Below are 20,926 nucleotides of genomic sequence, written 5' to 3'. Positions count from 1 at the left end.
CTTAGGGGAGAGGGTCCAGCTCGTATGTGAAATCTTTCATTGGATGCAGATGACTTATATTGAGTAGGGATTTTATGGCGCAAAAATTTAGTAGACTACTATCAACTGAATGTGAACTAGACCAAAAGTCTTTCATCTTCCTCTTCGAGCCATTCCAACCTTTTTGCCAGTCTCTCACCTTGCCTCTGTATAACTGGACTAGGATGCTTCAACATCTCACTCGCCTGAAGCCACTGCTCTGCACATTCCTTATGTGCCTGCTGAATTTCTGCTCGACGTTCTTCATATTCAGCCTGCTCTCGCTTCTCCCGCTTTTGTGCAAGCTCCATGTTAAGCTGATCAAGTCGCTCCTGCCGTTCATAGCGTTGGCTCATGGATCCCATCATGTTACGAAGGAGTGAGGTTGTCTCGCCATAGCTATCGGAGTCGAGAGATGCTGACTTACGAGCTCGCTTCTTTAGAGGAGTTGTTTCGTCGTCTGTAATTGAAATTGAATCTGAGGAGTTGATGTCATGGGTGCGAACAACAGTGGCATCATTCCATGCCCTATCATACAGTTAGTAAGATCATCAACTGTATTTTTGCACAGTGACATTGAAAGGACTCACACTTCGTCAATCAGCCTGAAAATCTCTGTTTCCTTGAAGGCTTGTAGCGTGTGACGTGCAAACTTGGCCTTTGATGCACTCTTCCCGCGCCTCGTTCCATCAAGGGCTGTTGTGTTGTCCTTTGTGTCAAAATCAAGAACTTCGGCTTCTTCTTCATTTCCCAATTCAGTGGCAATCCGATCATCATCTCCGTCTCCTCCACCAGTATGTTCTTCCATCTCCTTTACCTGTTTGTATTTCTCCCAAGCCTGATTCCACCAAAAATTGCGGACCTGGGCATAGGTTACACAGTTCCCAAGTGTCTTGTGTGCAAGCTGAACAGTGCTGAGGTAAGTGCAACTACTCAACATGAAACTTGAAGTGTGACTTACTGTTGTAAAAACTGTGCCCTGGTTCAACCGAAATTTGTACCAGACCTCAACGGAGGTGATGTACTTGACAGCAGTCAGTTTGTCTTCATCCGTCAGTCCACGCTTACTCTCCAACTTCACAGTAGCATCACCTGACACAGCAGTCTCGAGCTTTAGGTCAGCTTCAGCTAACATGGTCTCCGTCAACTTCGACACCTCGTCATCTGATGTGCCAGTGACCCGACGGCTACCCTCCCCTGATTTACTGCCCTTCCCACCTCTCTTTGCCTTTGTATCACCTGTTGTGTTCCCTCGGGTTCGTTTTGCAGTTTTGGATGGCACAGGTGAGCCTGTTTCATTGGCGGCAGTTCGAGTTGATTTTTTTTGTGCAGGGGTAGTCTGTGGCGTGTTTGGAGATGCTTCTGCACCAAAAATCGAGCCTGGACTGAAAGTGGCTGGTGGAGCAACACGGTGAGTGCCTATTGAGGGTACTACTGGCATCATGCTGATGAGTGTGTTCTGCAGGTTCCAGGGAACTGACTGTGTGGTAGGTTGGATATACGCAGGAGGGTGAGCTTTTCGAGGCGAGCGGCGCAGCCCAGATGATGGATCTACAGCATAGTGAGGGTCGTAGGTGTTGTGTTCAGGAAAGATCTTGTAGGTGTTGTTACGACTGGGGTATGTCGAGCTGTCTTAGTCCGAGTGGACTGAGATTCGGCGAGACAGACGTGGTTCTTCTCTCGAGTGAGAGGTCAAAGGTTTCTGGCTAAGGCAAGTATCGGCGACTTCCTTAGAATAGTGGTTCTTAGATAGCAAGGTTGGAGACCTTGCTAAAGGACTTGTTCCAGGTAAAACCCAGTAGATTAAAGTGAGGAAATACATGTGGTACGCTATGTAACTATATAGCGAGAGTTCAAGCGGAGATTGTAAGTGCGTATCAAGATAGAAGGCGGACAGCCCGCTTGGTAAGTGATAAGAGATAACAGATAAGAGATAGTAACCATGGTGCGGACAGCCCGCTTTGATAAGAGATAGTGATCTAAACATAGTGGTGGTTACTGGTGCGGAAGGTTAGCTTGGCGATGATATGAGTAAGGTTCTGGAAGGTGATTGGTCGTTCGTTAAGAGCCGTGTGCATGTACCATTGTCCAGTATCGAAAGAGAAGCGAAGAGAATGAATATACCGTAACATTACCCCCATGTTATGGTCGATGTCACCGGCATCGACATCACTAGTTGTCCTGGTTCTCGTAGTAGATGGGGTCGGCGTCGGCATTGTGGAATTCTAATTCTTCTGGCTGCGCCAAGTACTCCCTATCGGCGCGTGCAAGATCCTCCTCCTCTTTCTTATCTTTCTCTGCTTCCCACGCGGCTAACGTGTCGTAGAAGCCTTCGTCGGTATAAACCAACGGGAATAGTATCTTGGTGGTGGTGAAGGGGCAGTAAATGGAAAAATGTCCTGGTTTCGCGTCACCGCAGACGCGGCAATAGTACAAGGGGCAGTTCTTGTGCTTGTGACCAAGCTTCTTGCAGACTCGGCAGATGAAGTTGGCGTCGGCGATACTGCCGACTATTTGTTTCAATGAGGGGGATCTGATAGCGATGCTGGAGGATGGGATAGCAGTGGGTTCTACGGTGAGGTCAATGACCTCGCGTTTCTTTCCTTTAGACGACTTCTTCTTAGTTACGCCGTGAATGGCAGCTCCTCCGCGGAGGTTTCTTCTTTGGAGTTCCGTGTGAGTTGGGATAGGTATAGGTATCGGTGCAGTGTTCCCTCCAATCGAAGTTGGATCAGGTAGAACAGCGGGGGGGTTATGAGTAATAGGAGGCAACGGGCGGCCGACTTGGAAGGAGTTTCGATCAGCAACAGTCTGTATAATTTCCCTGCAGATAGTGCTAAAACCAAGAGGGAATAACTGAAGCATAAGCGAGCGAATGCGCCGCTGGACGTGGTTGCAGGAGAGTCGGAGGGCGTCGTTCTCAATCTGGGCAAATTCTTCTTCAAGGCATTGAGTGGCTCTAATGATATGGATGTAGGTGGCAGCGACTCCAGCTGGCACTGCTGGCTGGTTGTTGAGATAAGTTTCGATCTCAAGGGCGTGGGCGACGGAAAGTATGGTGGTTTCGACGATGACGTCGTCTTCGATGCTGACAACGTTGTCGGCAAAGGGGGATTTGTAGAGGCTGATGGCGGAGACATTTGATTCAGTGGGAGAAACAGTTTGTTGAGAGGACATGTTTGTATGATGGTGGGGACTGGTCGATTCAGTTCAACTTATGCTTCTTCTTATAGGCGAAAAGCAGGTCCTCGGCATTTTCCATGTTCTCCGCTGGAATCCATTCGTTGCTTCCGGAAGAGTATCCTTTCCAAGATACGAGATAGCGTCTTCGTTTACCCGTGCCCTTATGACTCAGGACAGCTTCGACTTCGTATTCTTCAGATTGATTGACTATATCTGGAGGTGGTTCCTCGTAGTTCGGTCCGTGAATTTCTGTCTCTTGATAGGAGGATAGTTCAGAAGCATGGAACGTGGGGTGAACCTTCCATTGTTCAGGGAGCTTTAGGGTGAACGTGATGGGCGACAGGACTGCGGTTATGGGGAACGGTCCGTGCCGCTTGGGCGCAAGTTTCCTGGACGGGAGAGTGGTCATGAGATTGGTTGCAGATAACCAGACCTTATCTCCTATCTTCCACAGTTCATACTTCTTTCCGTGCGTTCTTTCTGCCATTCGTTGCATTGCGATATTGTGGCAGGAGATGGCTTCTTCTCTTATCTTTTGGAGGGTGCGAACCCTTTCTTCTGCGGCAGGGGTGTCCGATGATGGTAGTACGTGGGGAATACCGCGAGGTTCATATCCCATCATGAGGAAGAATGGTGATGCGTTCCTTGCTTCGTGTCTTCGGTGGTTGTGCACAAATTCAGCGAGGGGTAAATGGCCTGACCACTCATAGGGGTTAGTCCTACAGTATATTCGGAGATATGTCTCAATTTCTTGGTTGAGCCGCTCGGTTTGTCCGTCTGTCTGAGGGTGATATGCTGTGGAGGCGGCGATCTGGTATCCCAAGAGGCGTGCTAATTCCCTAGAGAACCTAGAAATGAACTGGGGACCTCGATCAGAGATCACCTTTTCATGGAGTCCGAAATGTTTGAATACGTTTTTGAAAAATAGTTTGGCGACTCCTTCAGAAGAGATGTTTTTGTTACAGGGAGAAATAATCACCCCCTTCGTAAGGCCATGGTCTACCACGACCATGAGGGAGTCAAAACCGTTGGACACGGGGAGGTCGGTGACAAGGTCAACAGAGACCTGGGAAAAAGGGCGAGTAGCGGAGGAGGGGATGGGGACGAGGGGAGGCAAGACGGGGTGAGTGTCGGCTTTCATTTGCTGACAGAGAGCGCAACCGGCGACATAGGAGCGAATAAAAGTGCCCATTGCAGGCCACCAGTAGTCGCGTTTGACCAATTCTTCGGTTTTAAACCGCCCAGGGTGACCGGCCGTAGGGTGGTCATGGTGACGAAGTAACACGGCTGTTCGGTGTGAGGGCGGGACATAGGCGCGAGACTTGTAATAAAGCACCCCGTCCAATATTTTCCAATCAGAGAGGGCTGATTTCATAGGGGGCAGACATAGTCCATCCAAAGCGTCACTGGCAGTGGAGAAAATGGGATCATCCAAGGAATCCGTGGCGAGGGCGGTGGATAATTCTTCGTCGAGTAGACGGATAAACATGGATTCAGGAAGGAGTACACGATCCTCATTGTCGTGTTCACCAAGACCGTGATCTGGGCGTCGAGAGAGCGCATCAGGTGCGGCGAGCTTTGTCCCGGGGACGTGGTGTAATTCAAGGTCATAATTAGATAGAACAAGCTGCCAACGTGCTTGTCTCCGAGAAAGCTTCTGTGCTTTGGAGAAGTAAAGGAGGTTCAGGTGGTCGGTGAAAACGAGGATGGGGTGAGGGTTTCCTTCCAAATAATGACGCCATTCGTTTAGCGCACGAATTATAGCGAGCAGTTCTCGATCGAAGATTTCGTAGTTGCGTTCGGCGGGGTTAAAGGACTGGGAAATGTATTCACAGGGATGGTAGACGCCATTTTCGTCCGTCTGGAGGAGTACGGCCCCGGTTGCTACCAGAGAAGCATCGGTAGCGAGGGCAAATTGGCGTGAAGGATCAGGGTTTCGTAGCACTGGTTTCATCGTGAAACATTGTTTGAGTTTGTCGAACGAGGTTTGAGCGTCAGGTGTCCAGGCGAAGACTTGATCTTTCCGAGTGAGATTGATAAGTGGTCGGGCGATGTCGGAGTAGTGGGATACGAATGCCCTGTAGAAATTGCAAAATCCGAGAAAGGAGCGGACGTCCCTTACGGAGGTTGGGGTAGGCCAATCCTTTATCCCATCAACTTTGGCATGTTCCATTGCAACTTCTCCGGGACGAATAATCATTCCAAGGTATTCCACTTCCGCTGCGTCGAAAGTACATTTTTCCGGTTTGACGAACAGTTGCTCGTGACGAAGTATCTCCAATACTCGTTTCGTTCGTTCACGATGCTCTGCGAGGTTGGAGGAAAAGATAAGCAGGTCGTCCATATAAATAACGATCCATCCTTCATTGATTTCTTTCTGGAAGCGGTTGTTCATGTAGGACTGGAAGGTGGCGGGAGAATTGGTTAAGCCAAAGAACATTACAGTGGGTTCGAACAGTCCTTCTTCGGTAGTGAAAGCCGCTTTCCATCTATCGTCAGGGTGGATTCTGATATTGTTATAGCCTGACCGTATGTCAATCTTTGTGAAATGTTTTGCTTTGTAGAGTCGTTCTATGAGAGTTTTAGGGAGCGGGAGTGGGTATTGGTTGCGTATGGTCCAGTCATTGAGGTAACGATAGTCCTGGCAAGGGCGCAACTCTCCGCTTTTCTTTCCTACGAAGAAAAATCCACTGGCTTGCGGGGATTTTGAGGGTACGATGAATCCTTTCGCGGTGTTTTCCGTAATAAAGGTCTTTACTGCTTCTCTTTCTTTTCCTGATAATGGGTAGATCTTGGATGTCCTGGGCATGAATCCAGGTTTCAGATCGATTCGATGGTTGATACCTGGTCGTTCTGGTGGCAACTTATTAAGGCCGTCTTTTGCAAAAATATCAGCGTAGGTGTGCAGGTAAGATGGAACGAGTTCTTCGAAGCTCTTCTTCATCTTTTCCTTCTCTCCGGCGACCGCGAATTCTTGAGCTTTGTTGCTAGTTTTCGAGTATCCTTGTTCCTGTTTCGATGTACCATCTCTAGTGAGAGGGGTGTCAAAAGAGACGTCGGAGATTACTCGAACTTGAGAACCGTCAGGGGAGTATTCGATTAAGACGTCTTCGTCGTTCAGAGGATAGAGGGAGGGATCGACCACTGGAGGGGCATAGTTTTCCGACCATACGTCTTCCTTAGTGTCGTAATCCGGCTCATCTTGATCTGGTGCGAGGTGAGGAAGTTCTTCGTCGGATGATTTCTTCTACAGAAGCTCGTGGGTAAACGGGGTCTTTCTTTAGCTTGGAATTCTTCCATTCGCGGGACGGTTCTCTTTCTGCGAGAACGGGACAGGGGAAACAGTAGTGGTAGATTGCGCTGTTTCCTAAGATGGTCGATTTCTTTTCGATCTCGAGCGATCGTTCGTTTGGTGCGAGAGATAGTTCTTTGTTTGTCCAGTTGATTGACGGGTTCAGTGCTTTTAACCATGGGAATCCGAGCAGGATTTTATCCTTCTTTGATAGTTTGGTTATGTTGAACTTCCCTATCATGGTTCTTCCGTCAATTTTGACAATAAGGACGCAGTAGCGAGAGATGAGTCCTCCTCTTGCATCAGATCCGTCTGCAGTTATAACAGGGAATGGTTTCGAGAGTTTGTGGGTCTTGATTCCGTGGAGTTTGCAGAATTCCTCGCTGATGAAGGTTCCGCTTGCTCCGGAGTCGATGACCATAGAGGTTTCGATGGTTTTGTTACGCTTGGTGGAAATAATAGTGGCTGGGACGCGAAGCTCCTTTTTATTTCCAAGTGATTGTACAAGTCGTATTGGGACAGGAGGTACTGACATCGATGCAGACTCCTTTTCTAAAAATCCATTTCCACAAATCGTCGGTTACCTCTTCGTCATCATCACTGCTCTCTTCTTTCTCGACCTTCCTTCGAATAGGCATCTTCTGTTTCTTATCTTCCCTAGGGTGGAATGTGGTATCATTGGCGCGATGGCCCGTCTGGTGACACCTTGAAGCAGCGTCCCTCTTGAGATGTCTTTTTACTTCAGACTCGGAGAGCTGGTCTATCTCCATAGCATCACTTCTGCGGGGAGTGAAGTGACGATCTCCATACTTCTTCTTCCTAGGCTGGTAGTGCGTAGGATTCTCTCGTTTCTGAATGGCTCTCAACCGTCTGGAAGGCGTTATCCAGGTTGATACACGTTGCGACGACGGTTTCAAAGTCATCTAGACTTTCTCCAGTATGGTAGAGGTTGTTGCGAAGTCCTACGTCAAGACCTTCGCGGAAGAACTCTACTCTGGTGACGTTCTCGGTTATTCCTGCTTTATGGGCCTAGGAGGCGGTAGTTGGAGATATACGTGTGGAGGTCTCCTTTCATCTCAAGGGCTCGTACTTTAGCCATGGCTGTTCCCTTGGGGTCAATAGCTCCGAAGGCTTCCTTTGAACGAGACCTTGAACTCATCCCAGCTACCGTAACCGATGAGATTTCCTGCGGTATTCTTCAGCTTGGCGTTCTGAGCGGTCTCCATGAAGTCTTCTTTCCAAGCGGCTGCATTACCCTTGGTCATAAACGAAGTGCGAAGATTACTTTCTTCTTGTCATTGTCGTAGATCTTATCGTTGATATCTAAATACGCATTACAGTTCAGCATGAACCTGTGCGATTCATCGCGGTCTCCGTCGAATTCGGGGGGAGTACCGATCTTGATTTCAAATTCTTTGGTAGTGGTCGTCATCGTATTTAGCGGTGGTAGCGGTGGTAGCGCACCTAAGTTCAAAGCTCCGATCAAAGGAGTTAACGAAGTCGTGGTGTCTTGCTGACGTCGCAGGTGGCGGCGTCTAGGAAAAAGGACTTTAATCTTTTGTTACGACTGGGGTATGTCGAGCTGTCTTAGTCCGAGTGGACTGAGATTCGGCGAGACAGACGTGGTTCTTCTCTCGAGTGAGAGGTCAAAGGTTTCTGGCTAAGGCAAGTATCGGCGACTTCCTTAGAATAGTGGTTCTTAGATAGCAAGGTTGGAGACCTTGCTAAAGGACTTGTTCCAGGTAAAACCCAGTAGATTAAAGTGAGGAAATACATGTGGTACGCTATGTAACTATATAGCGAGAGTTCAAGCGGAGATTGTAAGTGCGTATCAAGATAGAAGGCGGACAGCCCGCTTGGTAAGTGATAAGAGATAACAGATAAGAGATAGTAACCATGGTGCGGACAGCCCGCTTTGATAAGAGATAGTGATCTAAACATAGTGGTGGTTACTGGTGCGGAAGGTTAGCTTGGCGATGATATGAGTAAGGTTCTGGAAGGTGATTGGTCGTTCGTTAAGAGCCGTGTGCATGTACCATTGTCCAGTATCGAAAGAGAAGCGAAGAGAATGAATATACCGTAACAGGTGTTGTGTTCAGGAAAGATCCAGTTTGGTGTGTCCATTGTATACACTCATTCATGCTGCAGCCTGCCACTGAGACCAACCGACTTACAAAATGCTCTGGTACTTCAAGCCGCTCGGCACATTACAAGCTCAGCGATGCCTGCATCAAATAAACTGGAAGAATAAACTGAGGCACTCAATTCTATATCATTTTATTTCACATGCGATCAAGATTTATATTACAGGCCACAAAATAAAATGGCAGAATAAAATAAGAATTGAGTGGGGCTAATGCAAAAGTGGTGCTTTCCAGTAGAGCGTTGCAGTTTGTATTCTGTTTGTTCATATCTAGGACGGTTGCTAATGTTAACTTTGACATGGGAGAAGTTGATCTGAAACACTTACTCTGCAAGTGTACATAGGACTTGGGGCGGGCACGATTCTCAGGGTTGTGCAACCGATCCCAGACACCTGTCTTAGTGAACAGTTCCTCAACGCGTTCAGCAATCCTCTTTGAGCGTTCTTCACCCAATACCCCTTTTAATTCGCTCTTGATTTCTCCATAAGCGAATGGACGCAAAGCTTCGAACTTTGTGAATATCGTGACCACAGGAACTGGAGATTAATCATTTAGTCTGAGCACGGCAAGTGATAATGAAGTTGCAAGCTCACCGCGCCCAGTATCGCACTCCAAGAAGAACTTCTCTTCTGACCGCTGGAATGTTCGACACGGGTCGTCCATTGGAATACAATACCTGATGGCAATCAACAAGCGCGGAACGTCAGAAGGGTGTTGCTTACCATATGGCATGGATTCGTTCCTCCAATTTCGTCGCATGTGCGCGTTCTGAGATGAATTTCTTCATGTCCTCGAATTCGTCTTCAGAACCCGCCTCGAAACCGCAGGAGTCGTGAAATACAAAAACGGGATTGCTCTTGAATATCATCTCATTCGTGATGACGTGATTTCCGCGCTGAGCATCTGTCAGCGCATGTATGTGCCCATAGGGCAAATGATGCACCCACCTTGATAGATGATTTGACGATGTCAGCATCGATCTACCCGCAATTGATCAGCGATGGACGCGTATATGGCATGGATCATCACCCGCACCTTGTTTCCTTTGGTATCGTAAATTTCTGGTTGATCCGTGGTGTTGCAGACCTTCTGAAGGATGGTCGTTTTGCCTGCGTTTGCTCTCCCTATGATCAGAACTCGAAAGCGCCCAATTCTTTGTTTGAGGTCCTGGGTGCCGATGGTTGCCATTGGAAGATCTTGATGTGCGTCTTGAAGTGGAGGTGATCTGGTTTATCGTGAGAGCTGTACTGTGGTACAGAACGAGGTCGTGGCGAGATATGACAGCGAACGAACACGACTCGGACGCAAGGGCTTCTGTGGCTTATCACACAACAGCTACACACGGCGTCTATCTCTTATCTATCTCCCTGCATCGGACCACTGATTATACTCTCGCATAGACACAAAGTTGCAAATGTTCAATCGTTCGTACGACTAAGCACAAGGATTACACAATAAACCATGTCGAACAGCGAAAACCTTGATAGAAATATGAACTGTATTGAATAATCAGAACACGATGGAGATGACACAATTTTTCTCTTCCCTACCTGTCTAGCTGAAAGGCAGCGATACCGGATATCTCTGTAGATGGAGGTGAACTCGATGTTCCAAGGTCTTCTGAATGATTGATCCTTGAAACGTCTGAGAGCAAACAAGAGCATGTCGGGATGTAAGACACCCTCTGAAATGAGTGATATCCCGTGACGATCGACAGGATCTGTACGTCTGGAGTTCCCCCCCGGAAGATGGTGGTCCTGTGTATGGACTAATGAGCAACGGATTAGTAGGTGCTGCGTGTTGGCTGAACTGGAACGGTGACCACGCTCGTTGGTACTGAGGTAAATGAAGATGTAGCGGGCTGCCGGAGCTTGTGTATTCATAGATAGCTCGGGGCAGATTTGGTACATGTCCGCGGGAGAGTCCGACTGTCCATCATACTTTATCACTTGGCGCATATACTATCAAGTATCAAAGAAGACGTACCGGCCAACATACACGTAGATTTGGAGAACTGGCGTGCGTCTTACTGAATTACGACAAAATCCGCCCCAAGAACCCTTGAATACTCACGCATGAGTACAATGGATGTAAGTGACAAAGTACATGACCTTTCCTCTGGAACGTACAAATTAGCATGCTTTGGCAATGAGTATGAGGACTCGCGATGCAAGTCAAGACTCACTAGCTTGAAAGATATGCGTGGCTGTATGCCTTGGATCCAGCTATTTCGGATAATGTTGACAAATTTGTGGGACATAGCGTTAAATATTGGGTGATCATCTCTGCTGCTCCCTGCCGGTGTCGATATTCAAATGGTAGCCATCCAAGGACATCCGGGTGAGGCGACTGTTGTATCCATAGGACATGATAGCCTTCTGCGAGTAGTAGACAGTGTGACTTCCGACTGTAGGCCATCTGAAAAGGAAGAAATTGTAGCCTGTGCTAAGTTGAAATGGAAAGAAGCACCGCACTTGAACTTTAAACTAGTGTGCCTGGATGCTCATTAAGATGGTCATTTGGATGAGTTAGACATTGAATGTGTGACCTGCTACCGAGTCACGAGCACCATCCAAGATCTACGTGGTGTTTGCGCTTCGAAATCGACAATTAATACAAAATCATCGCCCGCATGCCAGAAGAATATTCAATAGTACAACTCGAAGTTCGAACTGTAGATGTTTGTTTGTTGTTATGTAATTCTAAATTGCACGAACCTTCCTTGCGAACTTGAAACCCTCACAAGAAAGAACAACCGCATAACAATTGCTACTACATCTCAACGCGTATTTCAAATTATTTGTTCCACTCGGACTTTACGAAGCTCGGAAAAACATGATACAAACTGGTCTCATCCAGAGCGCACACAATGATCTTCTGACAGACGTAGCTTATGATTTTTATGGGCTTCGCTTGGCTACTTGCAGTCTCGATCAAAGGTACGTTATTCTTTTACTGCGTATATGTGTTTCTACACGTTAACTTACGCTGCTGTCAAAGAATCAAAGTTTGGCAAGTAGACGAGAATAATGGAAATTGGAACGTCGAAGATGACTGGAAGGCGAGCATGTTGGAAGACGCGTTTTTGCGCTTATCAACCAATTAATGCCAGGCTCACGATGCTACCGTCTCCAAACTAAGCTGGGCTCACCCAGAATTTGGGACCATACTCGCATCCGCCTCTTTCGACCGTACAGTCAAGATTTGGGAGCAAACTAGCTTTGCATCAACGACTGATTCCCAAACGAATGGTGCTGGTGCCGGTTCTCCTCAGGCTGCTTCATGTGGTTCCTCAAGATGGGTGGAAAGGGCTGTATTGGTTGATGCAAGAGGCACTGTCCGCGCAGTCGAATTTGCCCCTCATCATTTTGGGTTGAAGTTGGTACGTCAGGCGTTCGTCTCATTTAGAGATTTATGAGAGCTTCTGCAAGGCAACTGTCTCTTCCGATAATCACGTTCGCATCTACGAGTGCTTGGAACAATCATCGCTAGCCACATGGCAGCTTTCAGAAGAAGTCGATGTCTCAACGCTCCCATCTGCATCACTGTCCTCATCGTACTCCGTGGCGTTTGCGACACCAACGCAGACAAGCGCAACTCTTGAGGGTGCTTCTGCAACCCTGGTTGCTCAAGCCTTGCAACAATCGCAAAACCCCGCCACTCAGGGACGACCCGGAATGGGGAATCGAGAAGCTGATGGAGGGTGGTGCATATCATGGTGTAAAGATAGATATTGGGGGGAGATCATCGCGGCTGGCTGTGGGGTATCTGGCGCTATCAAGGTATTGTCACGCTTCATTTTTGTGGCATTGCTCACTCTGAGTCACAGATTATACAATTATCTCCCTCTCGTCGACCTATCACTCTCCTTACTTTGGACCCATCTCCTTCGCCGGCGGGTTTGCCCACCGAGGCAGGAACCTCGCTTGCAAGTGACGGAGATACTCCAACACCATTTGCGATCACGTCGGTGGCATGGGCGCCTTCGTGTGGGCGATCATATCACCTTATAGCTACTGGAGGTCGCGATGGACATGTTAGGATATGGCGAGTTAAGCCTGCGGAGGAAGAACCTGACGTCGAAGGAGAAGGGGGCGATCCTAAATGGTCTGCAAATGTAGTGGCAGATTTCGATCACCACAAGTGCGTGCGATACGCACTCCCCTATGGCATTGTTACTGATTGGATGCGTGCAGATCGGCGGTTGGCCGTGTTGAGTGGAACATCACTGGGTTTGTTTTTGTCTTCGGGTATCGTAAGCTGCATAGTTGACACGCATTCTCTCAGGACCGTCCTGTCTTCTGCTGGGAATGATGGTCGTGTACGGCTGTGGAAAGCGACTATTGGTAATGTTTGGAGGACTGCCGGGAGCATTGGGGTTGAGCAGTCGGAAGATACCCAAGATGCTGATGTCAATATGGGCGAAAATGCAATTGCCGAATAGATCATTTGTATGTAGTGCTCAGGCTGTCGATGTTCTTCGGCTACTTTCACGTATCACGATGTCCTTTCGTGGTATCCTTTCCCGTGAGCGAACCAGGTGACCTTCACACGGCAAGCCGCGCGGACCGAATTGAAGCCATGATACATGCTCTAACTTCTATGCTTTCGTGATCCGGACATTTCTCTTGCGACCACTTACCTAGAGGCTTCAGTAATAATCACGAAGACCAGCGATAGGCTAAAATGTCTTCATCAGGGTCAATCGTTACTCCCTCTGTGCCCACCCAGCGACTGATGTCTGTCGCATCTCATCTACACAGTCAACGATTCAAAGTTGTCGTATGTCGCAACCTCGGACCCCATGTCATGTCCATTCTCGAGGCAAGACCAGAGCTAGATGTGAGTTGATATCCGATTGGTATGGAAAGGTGAGGCTTACTACAGTTGTAGTTGGTTGTCTGGCCGCAAGATAGTGCCTGTGAACGGTCATGGTTGATGGAGAATATATCTGGTGCAACCGGGGTGATTGTCATGCTCACGGACAAAGTACGGTTATTGTTTGATGTTTGATGATACACCTGCTGATGGCCCGGGTGACTTGCTTAGGTTAATGCAGAGCTTCTAGACAAGGGTACGTATGCAACACATACCTCTAGCTAAGTTAAGACCGACGTGTCTGCTAGCTGGACCTTCTTTGAAGGTGGTATCCACCATGTCCGTTGGATATGGTACGTGCTTCTGCTATTCTAAACCCCCTAAGTACTTGATTTAACCTCAACCTGCAGACCACATTGACCTCAAGGAAGCAGCACAACGTGGTCTGAAAGTGGGATATACTCCTGACGTCCTGACAGACGCAGGTAGGACAGGGCACCGAACAAACGGTCCAGACCGCTTATCTTCGTGACATATAGTTGCTGATCTGTCGGTCATGCTCGCTCTCATGGCTGGCCGAAATGGAGGCACAGCTGTGGACCTTGTGCAAAGGGGCCAGGTCAGTAATTTATATTCTTGGCGAGATATCTTGTGCTAAAAGATCAATGTCAGTGGGCAACTTTCTCGTGGGCTCCTTTTGGCTTATGCGGGCCACAACTCAGTACTACGGCCGCGTCACCCACAAGGAAAATCGGGTTTCTAGGTTTTGGACGAATCGCACAAGCGACGCTAGCGCGCCTTGTACCGTTCGGTATCACACATTGCTTGTATTTCTCAAACCCGTCCTCACTTCCAAATCATGCTCGGGATGCTGCGCTCGCGAAACAACACAAGCTTCAAGCAGTCTCGAAGGTAGACCTCGATGAACTTTCGCGGGAAAGCGACGTTCTCTTTATACTTGCTCCTGGAGGGGGCGAAACGTATCACATCGTGAATGAGACACTGCTTAGGAAGATGAAAAGGACCAGCATCCTCGTGAACGCGAGTCGCGGAACGTTAGTTGATTCAGATGCTCTGGCGAAGGCTTTGAGAGAAGGATGGATCTGGGGAGCTGGATTGGATGTCGTTGAAGGGGAACCTAATGTCACCATTGATCACCCTCTCGTTAAAGAGCCGAGGTCAGTGCTAGCTTTACCTGATTCTATTCTCTCGGGCGTACTAATATTTGCTATACAGATGTGTGATAGTGCCTCATATTGCAAGCGCTACACTGGAAACTCGACTAGAAATGGCAACTCGTGCGGCACAGAATTTGATTGGGGCGATTCTGGGACGGGAGATGCCTTCTGAGGTCAATCTGTCGGATGTATCGTAACAGTACTTCAATTGCAAGCTGGTCGAATCAACATCCTGCTCTTACATTATAGATGACTCAGGCGAACGATAAATTCATCACATCCAGGTCTGAGACGCAGCAACACCATAGGATCTCTGTTTTGAGCCATATGCCCTACAGTGGCTCGGCTTGAGTCCAAGCCTCTGGAGCCAAGCCTGAAGCTTGAAGTCCAGGCCAACACTCCGCTCACATGATATCTATTCAGTGCGTTACACGCGGTGTCGATTGTGATAACATCAAGAAAGCAATACGAGATCTGAAAGGCAGAAACCAAATGTCAACACACCCCCTCAGAGACACAAACGCAGATTTGCAACATGTTTCATGAAGAGAGGATGAGCAGACGCTTTCGCGAGGATGTCTGCCACATTGATTTACATAAATAAGTACCACGACGAAACTATAAATACAAACGAATTCTCCTGCACTCTGCAGACTAATACCCGCCGATTGTGAATCACATCGAAGATCTCCCATACTACACGGTACTGCTAGTTTCCACATGGACACGCTCCTGGAAAGCGATTGAACTCATAGCGGTTGCTATATCGGAGTCGGCCACAAGCTTAGCGTTATATTCTCGAACACTAAGGATGAGGCGTGGTCCTAACACAGTCTGCTGCGCCATATCGAAGATTTGAGCCAAACCAAAACAAGTTTGAGCGCCCAGGGATTCTATGTCCTATAAAATAAATGAATCACGGGCGCACGTAGAGCTTGGTGACAGATCGACATACAGCTGAGATCGTCGAAGAGAATGAACCGATATGGAAGCAAGCAATAGCGAGAAAGCTAGGAAATGCAGAACATAAGTGGAAGAGACAATCGCGTTCGGATCATGGACTTTACCTCGCAAAGTAACTCGCATGGGTTTGCATTAATACCGTGAAACAGTCTACAACAATGCTTCTTGTTGAGTCTCTTCGCAGTTCACGGAAGTGCTTTACAGCAATCCAGACCGCGAGACATAGTGCAAGGACCTCCCATGCAGTGCCAAGTATCCAGGTCATGGAACCCAGAAATTGGGAATCTCCCGAATAGTTAAATATGCACTGATAGGTGCCGGAGAAAATGAATTCCTCTGGTATTTGTCAGTGAGCATGATGCACTTGAATATTTCATTCATATGTAAAGCTTACCCCCTGAAACCTGCTTTGTCTGTAATACGATCACCACTACGAGAGCGATTCTGATGACCAGAAAGATGACAACAAGAAATATCAGCATTTTTCTGGATCGCTGATACATAGCATGCAACCGAACAATCATGATGGCTTGCATGATATTTTAGTCGAGTCAATATCACGAAGGTATATAGCTCACCGCCCAGTATTAGATCTACAACATCACTCGTCCAATTAATTGCGTTGAACATGATACGGCCTGACAAATTCAACAACATCAGTCATCAGCTTCAGAGGATCACAGGCTCGAAACAAACTCACATCTGTGGAGAATCATTATATTGAACTAACGAGTTGTTCAAGAATCTCACTCACCCCCCTACATGGTAGTTCAGTTGTTTGGATAGGAATGGAAGGCATCGGCAGGAAATACTCACTCCATCTGTTGTTGGGATTGTTGGAACATCGACTGTATGCCGTCCGTCACAAGAGAAAACTGAGTTTATGCGAGGAGACATACGCAAAATGTTGATCCTGATTGTGAGAGATGGATAATGAGCGCAATATCAATGGCTCAAACGTCAAAACATACAAACAAATCCCATTCCACCATACCGTGCCTAGGATATGATGACGTCAGTACAGCTTGCTAACTACGCTCACAGGCTACATACAACGAGACACAGAATGGTCATCATAGACCAGCGTTGCCTCTGCCGCAAATTAGTTGTGGTATTTTCATATTATTCTTTTGATGTGGGACTCCGCTCACCCAAACGAGTTCTACCTATAAAACTATTCTCAGAGAGATGGCTGCTCCTGTGACGGTGTCAACCTACCTCTTGTCCGAACGCAAGTCCTAGAAATCCCATGATGTCGCTGATATCTTCATGCTTAATATTGCTTACCCCAATCGTATATTGCCATAACACAGGCGGCAACTGCGAAGAATCATGCGGCTGGCTCTCCACGAACCTACAAAATAGCTGCCAATCATTTCTGCATTGATGAGTGGCCACCAACTAGGATCGCTCGAGACTAGAGGCATACTATCAGAGGATGGGAACGAGCGAGCAGGGGAACTTGGTAGACATACAACGATCGTATTCATGCTTGATATACCAGCATCCAGCGCTTACATTGCTAAGTGAGATTTGAAAGATGATATTTGATTGACCGAAGTAAGTGTTTCGGCATGAATTCTGGAGTAGAAGCCTTGGGCTCATGGATATCAATAGGGCTGTTCGATTCTTGCTCAGCCCCACCTGTCAAAAAATGACATCGTTTGATGTTCGGCAGATACCCTGCATTTATCAGTACCCACGCGCACGTCGTTCTGTTGATCATCAAGCGTTGTTGACTGTTGTTCAGTGCAGGAGAAACTGTCACCAGCGGCCTAGGCAAGTCTTGTTTGAAGAACAGAAACTTGGTAAGGACGTAGCGTTTCAAGATCCCGCGGAACTGACATGATCATGTGCGTGCTCCACTCGAACTCCTTTTATGTTCCACTTTGAGTTAGGCGCGCTCCACTTCAAGTCCAAGAATCGAGCAGCTCTAGTAACTATTAATGGCAGGTGTTGGTGAGAATTTTAAACCGCAAACCAGTGACTCGCGCAGAAAAGATCAACCAACTATTCGAGATTCAAATTGCAGGCTTCCAGGTGTTCTTGGCATTGTGGGGTTCGACCTAGGCCTGGATCGATGATGAAGGGGAATTTGGATCCAGGGATATTGATGGTATCAAAGCAACAGGTATCGATAAAATCGCAAAGCAGTGACTCGTGTGGAATTGAACACCACAAAAGATCCCAGCCCCCGATTCGTGTAGAGGGGCGATATCATTTGACCGCGAGCCCGTGTAGTGCAAGAGTGTGGGAATTTGGGATGCAGACTTCTTTGAGATTTGCACGGTTGCAGTACCTCCTCCACATCCATCTCGTGGGAGTCAGTGATATCTTTTTGTCTTGATGGCATTACAACGAGCGAGGAAGTGTGCACGACTCGACAGGCACTTGTGAAGAGAAACAGGGTGCACTGGAGGGAGTTGGGCGTGAGGGATTTGCTTGGAGGTGGTTGGGACAGGTGAGGCACCTGCTAGCTGCAATTACACCCATTTGTTATTTTTGACTTTTTCTGGTGCGCCCACAGAACGTGGCTCTTCTTCAAGATATGGAGACTTTGTCAATGAATGATCGATGAGCCGTCATGCGGCTAAAAGTGGAGAGAGAACAGATCCTGCTTGTGAATTATTCAGACGGTAGACTTTTTTCTGAGGGTTGCATCGCCTGCTGATCTGGGTTAGATCTATAGCTGTATGATTTTACTGATAAAATAATTGAACTGCCGGTGATACAAGGACATCTTCGCGTTGGAAACGAGTTACAGAAATCATAATCAATCAGTCGTTCTATATTTGCAGTGTTCAAACGTTCCGCTTATTAAAACACTGCTTTATGATAATCAACTTCTCCCAAGTTTTACCCTGATTCGATCGAGTCGGAGGGGCTTTCCAGGAGTGATTGTTCCGTTCTCCCTTGTATCACGCCACGAGTCATTGGTCAACCAAGAACGTTTCACCTCCGTGGTGCCTTTTTTCAGCGATGGGGCGCTGGATGGTATATCTAGTATGAATTCCATCATCACCATCATCATACCTCTACCAAGTCCGCTGCTCATTGCTCACTCACGCCACATCATCCCTCAAATATGACTGCAGTCTCAAATGATCCCTCTTGGTGGCCGCAGATCAATTTCAATTTCAATATCTGTTATTATATAGGTTCGTGGAGAACTAGTCGGATGATGACCCTGATGTCTCAGTTGTGGTTTTACAGTTGCGTCCTCTGCTGCGGTGATATACGATTGGGGTAAGTAAGGCAGCGTTATAGAACCATTTTGATATCCTTATGATAATTTCAGCATTGACAATCGGACAAGAGGTAAATTGACGCTATTACCAAAGCAGCTAATTTACTGATAATGATTCTTACAGTTCGAACTGGTCTGGGTGAGCAGAATCCTATGTCAGAAGGACGCAATTAATCCGCGGCAGAGGCATGACTGGTCCCTCATTACGGTTCTATACATTGGTGTGCGTAACTTATGTTACACGCGTCGCAGTTGGCAAGACATGCTGATCTCACAAAATATTCTAGTTGCGCTACGTTGGAATGGTATACGTTGTGTGCGTTTGCAAGGTCAACAAGTTTCTGCTGTGCTAATAAGCCATTGCCCTCAATTAGCATCAACATGCTGCGTATGTCTCCTCACATACACCGCGGTTTATTCTGACCAGCGACATATAGAATTTCTTCCGACATTCTCGGTGACAGATGAAGTAAGTATCTTAATGCATTTGTTCCTGCCATTCTCATCCGACTAATTGCACTTCTACTATAGGGGTGAGTGAGATTATCAACACAAGTTCGTCGGTTCAACATACTGACTGCAACAGCTGTGAGTTTTTTGGAATGTTCAATCCTCTTCCGAGATGCGTCACCGACTGGGATTTTCAGGCAATGTTATGTACTTCACAGCAAACTGGATGAGTTTCGTCACAAATGCTATGCTAGGCGGTAAGCTACTCAGCTACGATACCTCAGTGATAATTTCCTGACTGGTACATCCTGCAAGTCATCATGATCGCTCGGCTGTATGCCATGTATCAGAAATCAAGAAATATGCTTATCTTTCTCGTTGTATTCTTCACGTCTGTCACGATCGCCTGTGGAGTGATGACTGGAATGCTAAACAAGTATACTATAGGGGGTAAGCTTCCATTATGGTCGAAAGGTTCATGCTGATCAATGAATGTCAGGGGAGCTCATCCTTTCTGGTACCTATATGTGCTATTCCTATGACCCAGAGGCAGACACCGCCATCTTTCTTCCTATGACATGGATACTCTCCACTGTATGGGAAGTGCTCGCACTGTGTCTTGCAGTCTGGATTGTTGTAAAACACTTTCGTGAACTGCAACAATCGCCGACGGGATGGGTTGTTAGGGACTATTTTACGGTGTTAATGAGAACTCACGTGGTTTACTTTGCAAGGTACGTCGGTGATCTGAATGTAGTCAACTTTCTTTTCTGAAGCCTCGTACATGCTAGTTTTGTTGCTGTTTCCTGTCTCGATCTCGGGCTTTTGTTTCCAAGCTTACTAGTATGCCCTTTTATGTCGCTGACATTTTGGTGACCTGTATTCATCACTTTTACAGGACTCACTTGCCGTGGGACCTCAGATTTATTTTGGCGTTCGTCAAATTCTCTCAGTCATGCAACTGTTTGTGCTCGGACCACGCCTCATCCTTGGTGTTCGACAGCATCATGCTAAGGTCGTGGACAATTCCGATGCAGGAGTAGACATGATTCCAATGTCTTTCCAGCAGCGCACGCACGTGTCAACTGGCAGTAGTGTATAGTACTAGAAGGCCCGATCAACACTTGATAGATACTCCCCACATACTGAAAACTTCATTTTACTACTCAGTACAGTCACTTATTTTATTTTTGTTCTTCCATCGCAGTTAACTTTTCTGCACAGTTACATGTAATGTGCCGCGTTCTGTTTCCGATCTTAATGGTATAGCTGTGGATTCGACATCTGGACCGGTGCGCTCATGAAGTCAATGGATCTTTCGCTGATGTTCCTACTGTTTTTTGCATCAATGGTGCGAGTTCTAATTCTGTTCTAGGCATCAATGAATTGAACATGTGACACGAGCCAATCAAGTGAATTTTGCGCTATAATTGGCGAGATAAAGTGTCAATGTGTGCTACGCCTGATGCATCGTTTTATTCGTGAACTAGTCTGTGTATCAAATATTAGACACGAGCCAACAAAGGGAATTCTCGATGCACGGTTTTATGTGTGAACTGGTTGATGAATCAAATATTGGACATGAGCCAACGAAGGGAATTCAAGGCATTCTATCCTTGATGCACGGTTTTAT

At 47.2% G+C, this 20,926-nt stretch overlaps 4 protein-coding genes across 4 annotated transcripts; 2 read left to right on the top strand and 2 right to left on the bottom strand.

The window, feature by feature from the left end:
- Positions 1-116: 116 nt before the first annotated feature.
- F5147DRAFT_657689 (uncharacterized protein) lies at positions 117-1,153 on the bottom strand (the record flags this gene model as incomplete). The annotated part of the gene is made up of 3 exons (XM_041434303.1): positions 117-546; positions 609-922; positions 980-1,153. The coding sequence occupies 3 exons, from the start codon at positions 1,151-1,153 to the stop codon at positions 117-119; spliced, it is 918 nt and encodes a 305-aa protein (XP_041286910.1).
- A 7,982-nt stretch (positions 1,154-9,135) lies between these two features.
- F5147DRAFT_619696 (uncharacterized protein) lies at positions 9,136-9,831 on the bottom strand (the record flags this gene model as incomplete). Its single annotated transcript, XM_041432594.1, has 4 exons — positions 9,622-9,831; positions 9,360-9,532; positions 9,231-9,313; positions 9,136-9,173 (listed from the first exon to the last, which is right to left on the bottom strand). Coding segments are annotated over exons 1-4 (498 nt in total), but the record flags the coding sequence as incomplete, so codon positions are not given.
- Positions 9,832-11,349: 1,518 nt separating this feature from the next.
- Positions 11,350-11,798, top strand: F5147DRAFT_434477 (uncharacterized protein). The gene is made up of 2 exons (XM_041429839.1): positions 11,350-11,576; positions 11,638-11,798. The coding sequence occupies exons 1-2, from the start codon at positions 11,473-11,475 to the stop codon at positions 11,741-11,743; spliced, it is 210 nt and encodes a 69-aa protein (XP_041286908.1). The 5' UTR covers positions 11,350-11,472; the 3' UTR covers positions 11,744-11,798.
- A 1,404-nt stretch (positions 11,799-13,202) lies between these two features.
- Positions 13,203-14,897, top strand: F5147DRAFT_434450 (uncharacterized protein). Its single transcript, XM_041429838.1, has 8 exons — positions 13,203-13,479; positions 13,531-13,626; positions 13,687-13,711; positions 13,764-13,808; positions 13,866-13,940; positions 13,995-14,074; positions 14,128-14,633; positions 14,692-14,897. The coding sequence occupies exons 1-8, from the start codon at positions 13,324-13,326 to the stop codon at positions 14,828-14,830; spliced, it is 1,122 nt and encodes a 373-aa protein (XP_041286907.1). The 5' UTR covers positions 13,203-13,323; the 3' UTR covers positions 14,831-14,897.
- The last annotated feature ends 6,029 nt before the right edge of the window (positions 14,898-20,926 follow it).

This window comes from Suillus discolor (genome assembly GCF_016758755.1).
Source record: "Suillus discolor strain FC423 chromosome Unknown F5147scaffold_90, whole genome shotgun sequence".
NCBI lineage: Eukaryota > Fungi > Basidiomycota > Agaricomycetes > Boletales > Suillaceae > Suillus > Suillus discolor.
The sequence above is the reverse complement of the archived record's forward strand: the minus strand, read 5'-3'. Positions and strand labels throughout refer to the sequence as shown.